This window comes from Epinephelus moara, chromosome 13 (genome assembly GCF_006386435.1).
Source record: "Epinephelus moara isolate mb chromosome 13, YSFRI_EMoa_1.0, whole genome shotgun sequence".
NCBI lineage: Eukaryota > Metazoa > Chordata > Actinopteri > Perciformes > Serranidae > Epinephelus > Epinephelus moara.
The window spans coordinates 2532694-2544947 of record NC_065518.1 but is presented as its reverse complement, the minus strand read 5'-3'; the positions used below and the strand labels follow the sequence as shown (position 1 = coordinate 2544947).

The 12254-nt window shown below is 41.2% G+C and overlaps 2 protein-coding genes across 9 annotated transcripts in view; one reads left to right on the top strand and one right to left on the bottom strand.

Annotated features, from left to right (window-relative positions):
* baiap2b (BAR/IMD domain containing adaptor protein 2b) overlaps positions 1-4855 on the top strand; it is a 100649-nt gene extending 95794 nt beyond the window's left edge. For 2 of the 7 annotated variants that reach the window (XM_050059388.1, XM_050059386.1), the window contains one exon: positions 2267-4855. In XM_050059388.1, the coding sequence (XP_049915345.1) occupies positions 2267-2438 (172 nt within the window). In that variant the 3' untranslated portion in view covers positions 2439-4855. Of the gene's footprint in view, positions 1-1794; positions 1839-2266 lie in introns of all 7 variants that reach the window. The other 5 variants (XM_050059395.1, XM_050059396.1, XM_050059394.1 and 2 more) reach the window with 5 other exon arrangements.
* Positions 4856-7749: 2894 nt separating this feature from the next.
* Positions 7750-12254, bottom strand: part of aatkb (apoptosis-associated tyrosine kinase b) — a 79384-nt gene continuing 74879 nt past the window's right edge. For both annotated transcript variants that reach the window (XM_050059317.1, XM_050059318.1), the window contains one exon: positions 7750-11903. In XM_050059317.1, the coding sequence (XP_049915274.1) occupies positions 11875-11903 (29 nt within the window). In that variant the 3' untranslated portion in view covers positions 7750-11874. The remainder of the gene's footprint in view (positions 11904-12254) is intronic.

Here is a 12254-nt window from a genome sequence, read left to right as displayed (position 1 = left end):
AAAACATTATAGTATAGCATGTCGTCAAAAATTATGAAAAAAACATCATAGTATAGTATGTCGTCAAAAATTATGAAAAAAAGTCATAGTATACTATGTCGTCCAAAATCATGAAAAAGTGTCATAGTATAGTATGTCGTCAAAAATCATGAAAAAAACATATAGTATAGTATGTCGTCAAAAATTATGAAAAAAACATAGTATAGTATGTCGTCAAAAATTATGAAAAAAACATAGTATAGTATGTCGTCAAAAATTATGAAAAAGTGTCATAGTATAGTATGTTCTCAAAAATCATGAAAAGAACGTCATAGTATATATCATATCGTCAAAAATTATGAAAAAGTGTCATAGTATACTATGTCGTCCAAAATCATGAAAAAATCGTCATAGCATTGTATGTCGTCCAAATTTAGAATAAAACATCATAGTATAGTATGTCGTCCAAATTCAGAATAAAACATCATAGTATAGCATGTCGTCCAAAATCATGAAAAAATCGTCATAGCATTGTATGTCGTCCAAATTTAGAATAAAACATCATAGTATAGTATGTCGTCAAAAATTATGAAAAAGTGTCACAGTATAGTATGTTCTCAAAAATCATGAAAAGAACGTCATAGTATATTATATCGTCAAAAATTATGANGTCAAAAATTATGAAAAAAAGTCATAGTATAGTATGTTGTCAAAAATTATGAAAAAAAACATCACAGTGTAGTAAGTCGTCAAAAATTATGAAAAAACGTCATAGTACAGCATGTCGTCAAAAATTATGAAAAAAACATCATAGTATAGTATGTCGTCAAAAATTATGAAAAAAAGTCATAGTATACTATGTCGTCCAAAATCATGAAAAAGCGTCATAGTATAGTATGTTGTCCAAAATCATGAAAAAAACATCATAGTACAGCATGTCGTCCAAATTTAGAATAAAACGTCATAGTATAGTAAGTCATCAAAAAATATGATAAAACATCATAGTGTAGTATGTCGTCAAAACTCTTGAAAAAATATCACAGTATCCGCTGTGAGGGTCCTAAGGACAGAGGGATGTCGTATGCTGTAAAGCACTGTGAGGCAAATTGTGATTTGTGATATTGGGCTTTATAAATAAAATTGAAATTGAATTGAATATAGTATGGCACTTAAAATCATGACAAAATGTCATTTTGTTGCTATACCATGATAGGTCAAAAAATCCATCATGGTATAGCATTTGTTCAAAAATCAGGAAAAAATGTCATGGTATAGTATGTCTTTGAAAACTATGGAAAAACGTTACTGTATATAATGTCATAAAAAAATGGTGCAGTATCGTATGTTGTAAAAGAAAACATACTATAATATGACGTCAAGAAAGACGAAAAATGTGATAGTATAAGGCGTTAAAATGCCAAAAAAGTATAATATGGCATAAAAACGTGAGTGAGTCTGCCATAAATATTCATAAAAATATGTTTAATTAAAAAATGTAAAAAAAAAAGCAGTTGGCGCTGTCAGCTGGGAGAGTGGAGGGGAACAGAGGACAATAAACTCAACATCCTGCCTGGACAGGAAACAGTGAAGTCTCCCAGTCATCTCAGTCATGGTCTCATGTGTTATAAAGCCTACACAGTGCTCCTTCAACACTCCTGACAGTGTCTGTTGACAACATGTAGATATGCAGAGTGTAACAGTAAAGCCATGTAAGAGCACATGTTGTAATGGTTAGACTGCACCATATTAAACATGTCTCTGTGTGATTGAGAAGATGATGAGTGTTGACACGTGGGGACTGTCTCTGCCTTTCAGTACAGGGCCTGATTACGCCCGATTTTGAGTGACCAAATCCCATCGTAAGTGACTGATCTTTGGTCTGCAGGGTCTTCATGCAACCACTTCTTCTGTCAGCTTTCCATCATCACAGAAAACTGCTTCATTATCATGTCTGCTTTGGGTGTGGTGGAGCGGCTGTTGGGTTATTACCATCACTGTTTGTTTTCCTGTGATGTCACGGCAGACTGATCTGTGGGCTGTGTGCAGTTTCAGTGTGTTGCATGTTTCAGCATCATGTCTCAGTTTTCCCTCTGTCTTTCTTTTTCTTTGTGCATGACTCATGAGACTTTTATTTACTTCACTTTATTCTCTTGTTGTTGCTGGAAAAAAGAGCTGAGTCATCCTGTGCGCTCTTTTTTTCTGACATGTTTTATTTCTTGCATGATTTGCATGACATCATTATCAAATAAAATAAATACATAAATAATGTTGTTGTTTTTTTTCACAGTTTCTTCTCTCGTCCTCACAGCGATGATCCGCCCATCGAGCCGGCCGTGGAGGCTCCGCCCAAACCACCCCTTTCTGATGATGAGGAGGAGGAGGAAGTGGAGGAAGAGCAGCCTGATGAAGCTCACTATGACTCCTTGGAGAAGGCCTCCACTCCCCCGGAGGAGGAGTAATGAGCTCTGTGTTGATTTAAAGCAGCTGCAGAAGGATCTCTGGTCCCTCAGCTGTGAAGCTCTGATTCAACCACAGTATAGTGTTTCTATAGAGATACAATTATTACGACCAGCAAATGAAGTGCAACACAAATATCCACATTTACAGTTTAGTTGAGTGATGATGTAAATAAAAGTTAGACCTGATTCATGTTTGATTTTCTAGCACACTAAAAGCCGGATGAATTCTTGAATTTGCTCTTGATTGTTTCCCTCAGAGTTGTATCACATTTATGAGTGATCATGATGGACAGCAGTGGATTTCTTCAAGGAGCATGTGGTGATATAAGAATATACGTTAGCCTGCACAGCTCACTTGGTTCATATTTTTGCCTCTTACATCGTATCACCGCTCAGAGACTCACAACTGGCTCCTCATATAGACCGACAGGATCTGCAGCCGGCCTGAGAAGTTGCTCGACGACGTCTGTGTGGTTTTATAATACAGCTTCTTCCCCGCCTCGTCCACAAAAGGGCTTTACATCTCGTCAGGTGTTTCACCTTTTAGCCTCACCTGCTAATACTGCCTCCTCACAGGGCGAGCATGCAACTCATGTTGGTGCTGCGTGAACACTGTTACACACACCTGGTGAAGCACAGAGAAGTCTGTGATGTGTCTGGACAAAGACGGATAATCTAAAGTAGGACAGGTCAGAGAGAAACTGAAACACAGCAGAGACAGTAGACTAGCCAGAAAAATCAGCAGTGTCTGTGGAATAAATTCATGCTGAGTGATAGCATCATAACCGATAAGCACACGACTCATAGTACTGTTTATTCAGCTGATTATGTACTGACAGGAAGTCCTATATTCTGCAATAATAGTTGTACAGTAATATTGCACTGTAATCAGATTACTTTGATTTGATGTTTGATTAATATTGTGTACAAACTGTAAGATCTTAAACAGAGTAATGAAATCATACGATCAACAGAGACAAACGTGATTACATATTGTCTTCTGTCATGTTTAAGAAAACTGATGTAGAGAGACGAGCAGTCAGAAACCCACTGATCAGGTTATTGTTTTTTGGAATTTGAGTGAGTCTGCTGTTAAACTTTGCCCCCTGATAATCTGATGCAGGTGAGGATATGTACGAATTGTTAAACTTTAAGTGGAACTGTCGAGTGGTTTCCCTTTCACAACTCATAAAATTAACACTAAGTTTTAAGAGCTTGACAGTCTGTTTTAAATGGGGACACTGATTTTAAAAACTGATTTGAATCATCTGATATTAAAGCACTGCACGCTAAAGTTGTAAGTATGAAGCACATTTTTAATTTGCTTTTAAGTTTTGCAACTTGTGCTGCAGACGACACAGCTCCAGCAAAATGTACCTTCGTTTAATTTTTCTAAATGTGAAAGGGAATTCATCTCACAATGAGTTTCTCACATGAGATTCAACTCCACTTCAAATTCTGCATGTAGAAAAATCATTACTGCTGAGAGGTTTAACTCTGTTGATCACAGCTGGGTGTGGCCCACTGTAATAGTTTGTATCTGTGACCACACCCAACTCTAATAAAGTACTGTATAATTGTACACTGTGATGTACCATGCAGGTACCACAGAGCATGTAGCAGCCGCTCAACACCGTCTCACAGAAATACATGAAATGATCACAAGCTCTTGACCACACAGAACGTGGGGGTTTGCATGGAATATGTTACAATTGACCTATGGCTAAGCCACGCCCCCCTCCACTCACTCGGACAAACTATCAACATTAAGTGACCGGCGCTATGGCAGGTGTCACAGTACACAGCATTTCACAGGAGGCAACTGATGATTTTTGGAGACATAACGATCAAATTTTGGTGCATCAAAGTGCCACTGAAGTTAAGGTTTTTGGCTCAGAATATGAGAAAAGGATAACGGCCTTTTTACCATCTTTACCAAGAGTGTCTCTCCGTTAGTTTGGTGCTACAGTATTTACACTGAATCATTCAGCATAACGTTTGCCAACCTTTGTTATCTCTGCCATTACAGATAAGTTAATGAAGCTAAGCTCCAGAAGTTAACGTTAGCTTAACTAGAGCCCTTTGGACAACAGCTAACAATGATGTACGATCACCAAAGTACAAAACTAGAACAAAATAGGCTAATGAACTCCCAGCAAACAAGGTGACATGATGAACAACGCAGCTAGGAGCTAACGTTAGGCTAACTTTAGCTAACGTTAGCTAGAGATGTTAAAGATAACTTTATATTTCTTTCCAGCAAAGTGACAATATGTTGCCTCAAACACAATGTTGACTTACCTTAGAACAGATGTAGACATCATTGTTAATCTTATTCACGTTGAGTTGATGTTGTGGTCTAACGTTACCACACAACTTTATCCAAAGGAGACACTTTTCTCGGTTGAGATGTGGTTTAAAGTCGGTTGAGATGTGGTTTAAAGTGTAAAAAATAGGATACCTTGTGTCAGAGTTGCATGTACCCCATGCACACCGTTTGACCATTTTTAAACTTCAAATCTCAGAAAAAGCTCATAAAACCGAACAAAACTGACTTTCTGTAATGCATTTCAATGGACGTCCAGGCAGAGAATGTCCCAGTGTATGGGAATGGCTATACGCACAGTGATTGGCTCATCGCGTTTGAGGGCGGGACTTAGCCATAGGTCAATTACGTGCTGGCAACACAGTGGTGGTTTTACCTGACCCAAGTGGGCCCCACATGGGTCATGCTAAGTGGGTATAGGCCCAAAGTGGGCTTCATATCTTAGACCAACTTGATTAAACCCTCTCATGTGAGAAATTGGCATGGGGCCATTATGGAACTCTTGGACAATCCAACAAAGGGCCCATTTTCCAGCTCATTTACGACCTACATGGCTGGGTGGTTAAAAGTCCATCTTTGTTTGACCCATCCGCTGCTGCCGGCCCTATACAGACTTTATTGCTCTTTGTACTCAATTCGTGTGTCCACAAAACATCCTCATTGACTTTGAATTGACACTGTCATCGTGTCAAACTAAGAGTTTGTATCATGTATTTCTATGAGACCAGGTTGAACCACTAGATGGCACTGCAGGCTGAGTTTATACCTGGTTGTAGTTACATGTTAAAAAAATCAGATCTCAGCAGCTTGAAGTTAATGTGTTCTCTCTCTTAGCTGGTCAAAAACCGACGCATGGTCAGTGGCCTATGCCTCAAACTATGACACTGTAGGTACCCATCAGGTCCTGCTCGTTACGTGCATGCAGTGTCTTTTCAAAATAAACTTCAGTTATCACAGGAAATGTAGAGTTTATGATCGCGACATGTACACAGTCTCTTTTTTTATTTCATTTATTTTCTATACCTTATTAATCCTGAGGGGAAATTCAATTACACACAGGTCCGAAATACACACACATGCACAAACAGGACCTACAAAGTGGAGAGATGTCAGGTGCCCCGAGCGGTTGGGGGGTTCGGTGCCTTGCTCAAGGGCACCTCGGCAGCGCCCAGGAGGTGAACTGGCACCTCTCCAGCTACCAGTCCTCACTCCATATTTGGTCCGGACAGGGACTTGAACAGGCGACACTCCGGTTCCCAGCCAAAGTCCCTATGGACTGAGCTACTTTATTTTTAGATCTGTGCAACGAAAGCACTTGGTTAGGTTTAAAAAAGATCGTGGTTACGTATGTGAGGTCACATGACAAACATTTCATCACTAAAGTACGATATTACATAGTTAAAATAACTCAATGTTGACTTTTGGTTTTACGGAGGACACAAACAGCAGTCTCCTGGGTGAACGTCCTGTGTTTGTTTGACCCATCCACCACCCTGACTTCCTGCCCTAAGGGCTCATTTATGCTCAACGTTAAATACGGATCCGGATACAGACGGAGCCTTCTGTCCGTGCTCCGCGTTCATTTCGTCCGTATTTCTGCACGTTTCCATAAAGCTTACGGATACGGGCCAAATGGAGCAGTACCACCGGAAACCATGGGGACAGTGTTGCTGTCACTACCCGATACGTAGCTCTAGTGAGACACGAAGAAGAAATAACAATTCAATTTCTCTCATTGGCAGTACTAGAGAAAAGAATTCTCCGTCCTCCAGTCGCGATGTATTTAACGGCCTCACCGACCACAGCCTCCTACAACGCTGCCTCTGTTTTTGTCTTTTATGCAAGAGGTACATTATCAATATCTCCTCCACAGTCGCCATGTTTGTTTTTGAGTTTGTTGTTGTCATAAACTTTTGACGCTGGGTTGCCCCCTGGTGGATATATTGGTTAACATCTATGCCAACATAAAGGGCGCATGGAAGTATGTGGGCAGTGACGGTAACATCGTTTGAAACGGACGTATACATTTTCGTACGTAAAGGGAGCATAAATGGGCCCTAACCAGACTTTCTTGCTCTTTACATCAGTAGCTTGGAGTGTCTAATAAAGGCATTGCCCGGTGTGTCTCACACAGATGCATCGGTATTTGACAAACTGGGAGAAAGAACGCCTGTTAAATACAAATCTTTGTACTCAAACTGATAAAACCTGAATCAGTGTAACTCAGAGTGATACATGAAGACTTATATCCTACAAATGTGAACCTGTATCATGTGATTTGATGGCAGTGTCTGTTTTTCAATTTAATTTTGAGAATAAAGAATCAAGGATTAACCCACATTGTGCTGTACTGTAATGTTGGGTGAAGGAGTTCAAGTATCTCGGGGTCTTATTCACGAGTCGGGGTCTTGCAGTGATGCGTGTGTTGTGCTGCACCATCGTGGTGAGGAGAGAGATGAGCTGGAAGGTGAAGCTTTTGATTTACTGGTCCATCTATGTCCCAACCCTCACCTGTGGTCATGAGCTCTGGGTAGTGACCGAAAGAATGAGATTACAATACAAGCGGACGAAATGAGTTTCCACCGTGGGGTGTCTGGGCTCAGCCTTAGAGATAGGGTTGGCAATTCACATCAAAAGGGGTCAGTTAAGATGGTCAGGCATCTGATCAGGATCCTCCCATTAGAGGTGTTCCGGATATGTCCAACTGGTAGGAGGCCCTGGGGCAGACCCAGAACACACTGGAGGGATTGTATATCTCATCTGGCCTGGGAACGCTGGGAAGTGTTGCTGGGGAGAGGGACGTCGCCGGGTTGCTTTGCTCAGCCTGCTGCCCCCGGGATCCGGCCTCAGATAAGTGGTTGAAAATGGATGGATGTATCTGTGACTGGTTTTCCTTAAATCTAAATGTATAAATGATTGAAGAGATAAAATGATACGAACTAAAGCAACCTTGGGTTACAAATGAACAAACGGTCAAAAGATATCTGAAGATGTGTAAAACAGACTTTATTTATATTTGATAGAAGGTACAGAAGGTAATGATGTGACCAGGTCAGTGTGGGGGCACATGTTACTGACAGTATCGCAAACCAAAACCTCACCTGTGCGTTGTTTGTTAACGAACAGGCCGAAGCTCCTGTAACGTCCCTCCTCTCTGTCTCCATCTGTTGCCCCTGAACCACAACACAACATCTCTTTGGCAACAATAAAACATAAGAGACATAATATTTTTAACCCTCCCACCTGTACAGGTACAGTACATCAATACTCTGAAAAGTATTTTTGTTGAGATACAAAAATATTACGGACAGCTGTCTAGATGGTTCTATGCTAAACTGTTACAGAATATTAAAGCCTCAAAGGCAAACAAACACTTAAAGACACTATATGTTGATCACAGGGCGTTCTGAAAGGTCGAGGCTCACAACAACTCATCACGCACACCTTCTGTTTCACCTCCGTACATTTACACGCACACAAAGCACTGGAACATTTCATGATGGTGACGTCAGCACTCTGAGGCCTTTCAAACAGCTGATCGGACAAAGGAATTGATCTGTCAAAGCAACGTGGCTCAACAAGTCGGTTTTAAATAGTTGATATTAAATCTTGTTCTGTTTCAGCGTGATGCTCACATTTGTCCTCCTGCTCTGAATAACCCAAATTATAACCACTAACAACAAACATTTTTCTCTCGAATCTTAAAAGTTTCATCATTTCAGAATTATTGTACAAAACGTCTTGGAACAAGCTGAGTGTAGCCAAAATACCCTGAAACAGCGGAGTCAGACAGCTGCTCTCCTACAAACAGATAACATGGTGAGAATACTGGATGTGTAACGTGCTGATGTACAGACGCAGAAGCGTCCGACCTGTGCAGACAAAAATATAAGTTAACAGCCTTTTTAATGTTGTTGTGCAGGTTTGTGTTTGGATGTCTGTAGGGTTGGGCCCAGTATGATCATACAAACTGACGATACAAACGTTTATCTGTCCCTTTAATATCTCTGGTTTTACAACAAATGTTGCAAATGAATGAGTATTAACTGCTTTCGGACATTTACCGGATCTTTGCATCAATGTGATGAAGAACTTTGATTTGTCAGGTGTTTAACTTCAGAGCAGACATTTTATCTCTTGAAGGAGAAGTGTGTAGGAGTTAGTGGCATCTCATGGCAAACTGAGTACTCCTCCCTGTCCATGTAGAGAACCTACGGTGGCCTTTAGGTGATGTGAAATCCGTAGACTGTATAAGATAACGGACGTAGCCACTGTGACGTCACCCACTGGTTTGTGGACTCTGCTTTTGTTGCCGCTAGTTTGGCATCAGATTTATAATAATGACAAGATACTGGATGATAAGATGGCGCCTAGTCGGTCCAGCTCACCTGGTGCAAACGGGAAAAAAATAAATAAAAAATTACTCCACCCACAAGTTGCTGCTCAGCTCATAGACTTTACATTGTGATGACGTCATGTAATTTTAAATCGTCAAGTTTTACAAATATAAAACCTCCATGAAAAAGAGTCATAATTGAGCTTGTTTGCAGTTGGAGGTGTCACCACTTTGACAGAAATAATTTTTGGGCCGCCGGAATTTTTTTTGCTGCAATGCCGTGATACCAGCTGCTTTCCTGGGGACCTGCATTTTGACTGTCGCCATCTTGGATTTTTGGAGCCAGGCATGAGCACCACATCTGCATCAGGTTGGGTACCGTAGCTGTGCAACGGGTAAAAGTATGTATGGAACAAAAACATCTAAATCTCTATTATCAAGCCACAGTGACCCGATTGTCACCGACGTGGAAATTTGCAGCCCGAGGATGAGGAGTTCAAGACACCCAAGGAGGATCCTTTTGAGCATTAATGGTGGAGAAAAATGTTAACGAAATGTCTGAAAAAATTATGATAAAATGTCCAAAAACGTTTTGATAAAATGTCTGAAAAATATTATGAAAATTTCAGAAACAAATGTCAAAGAAATGTCGGAAAAAATGTATTGAAAGAGGCATGCTAAAATGTTTCCTAACCTGGCAGTGATTGAATGCTTGAAAGAGACGTCTCCGCCGCTGGATTTGGAGAACCAAGCTTCATGTGAGTTTGTGTATTTGATCGTTTTATTGACAGGTAACAGGGAGGGTCTGGTACTGAGCTTTACGGGTATGGGCAGGTTTAGTCTGGGGCCGTTAGTGGCCGTTTTGGTAAGGAACCGGAACCAGGGCGAGTGAGACAGGATCCGGAATTCAATGGATGAACTTTTTAATTTAAAGAATATAATTTACAAGAAAAGCCCCAAGCCATTAAGTTAATCGATTTTCTTACACCCCTCATCACCCCAAATTGATGGTGCGCCAGAACTTAAAGTTTTACTTTGGTGAATTTGGTGAATTCCACATCCGCTCTCTAGACCGGAACCAGAATCCAGACAAAATTCAGAGTGAATAGAAACCAGGCTCTTTGCCTTACGTGAAGAGCCTGGTGATGCGAGGCTAGGGCAGGTGCCAGTTTTCAAAAATGGACCCGTGCAGGCCTCTGATCCACCACTCCTCCCATCCACCCTGTAGGGACTTTCCAGCTCCTTAGATTACCTCGTAACTGGCAGCATTTCGACCTGAGGCCATCCTGCAGGGTATCATACCTCCATGATAGGTGCCATCCAGCAGCGTTATGAACTGATGCCGCCTGTCTGCGTATCATACTTCTTTAACAGGTGCCGTCCAGCTGACCAGCGGCATGTCATAACACAGAAAATGTTATGTTTTGCCGCGTTACAAACTGACGCCATCTGGTGGCGTATAATACCACTGCGAAAGGTGGCTTTTGGTGTCAGGTATCTAACGCTGAAACCACTGAGACTAAAGAAAATACACAGATAAGATTATATTCCATCTCTGCCAATAAGTCCCACACACTGGACCTTTAACAATTTCAAACGTGAGGTTCAGATAAAGTACTTTATGAAAACATATGCCATTATCACAGTATAATATGGCATATACTGTGGAGAAGATTTCGTTCATATGGCCCAGCCCTATTGGTCCGTGTCTTTATGGAGAACTGGTGTCTTTATGTAGCGTCCAAATCATCAGCGTCCTGTCTTGATGCCAATTTGTTCTGGCAGAAAGAGGAAACGTGATTTCTGTGACCATGTGTGTCTGTCTCTTCTCCAAAACCAAAAGCTGTCCCCTTCTGTCTCCGAGCTATAAATTCTTATAGATACTGTTTTCTAGATACTTGAAACCATGCATTGCTATATCTGAAAAACTGTTAAACCTTTAATAAGAGTTAAATAACTTCCGTCACCTCCTGTCACTACGGCGACAACGTTGTGCCTGGTGTTTACAGCGAAGAGGGGTCAGCTGTGATGGCGGTGCTGGCGCTCAGTTTGGTCGAGAGAATGAGCCACAGATTCATGTAAAACAGTACAGTAGTGGTCCTGGTACAAAAACAAGAAAAATAAATAGAGTCACAAAATATCACATTGTCCAGGTTCAATCAGCTGCTTCCACAAAAGCCATCCTGTAACCAAACATTAAAATTCCCTCCTGTCACACCAGCACGTCCTTCGTCTCCTAACGAACCAAATATTAACGTTATATTACTCATGATACCTCAGAGATTCTCCTCGATATTTATTAAGACAAGTAAAGCAGTTTCCTAAAAAGTACAAAGTCTGTGGAGCTGTACAGTCTCGTTCAAAGTGCTGATCCTTTTGTTGAAAAGCCAGAACTCAGCGTCCGTCTGTCGTGTGTCTGTGAGTCCAGGTGTTTCCACGCTCTCATCGGTGCTTCCCATCACAAATGAACAAGTGAACGAGGTGGCATATGTGACGCTGTCCTTCCTTTGTGTCTCTTTGATCCCAAAAATATGCACAATACAAGCTTCCCCTGCGTCCAAAGATTCTTTACATCATACATACAGTATATATTAATATTCTGTAAATGTTATATATTAACCATTCTCTTCTCAGTAAGACGGACCTTTCAAAAGTGTCCACAGGCGGTAAGAGGCACTGTCTTGTGTTTCTAAAACCTGACGGTAAAAAATAAATTAGAAGTCATGCTAGCAGGCCAAGTAGTTGTCACAGAGGCAGTAAATCTCCGCAGCTGGTTACTCTTTGTCCCCGTCCTCACTGCTTCCTGCAAGACACAGAGCGAGGCACAGAGGATTCATAAACACAACTCTTTGTCTCCACAATGTTGGCAGATTTCTACAGAAGCTGGCGAGAAAGTTTATGATCTCACTGGTGTGGTGCACACTGACACTGAGTCTGACGCAACACGCTGGAGCCAACAAGAGGATCTTTAATGGGCCCGTGTCCCAGACCGGGATTAAAGGGATAGTGCACCCAAAAATGAAAATTCAGCCATTATCTACTCACCCATATGCCGAGGGAGGCTCAGGTGAAGTTTTAGAGTCCTCACATCACTTGCAGAGATCCAAGGGGAGAGGAGGTAGCAACACAACTCCACCTAATGGAGGCTGACGGC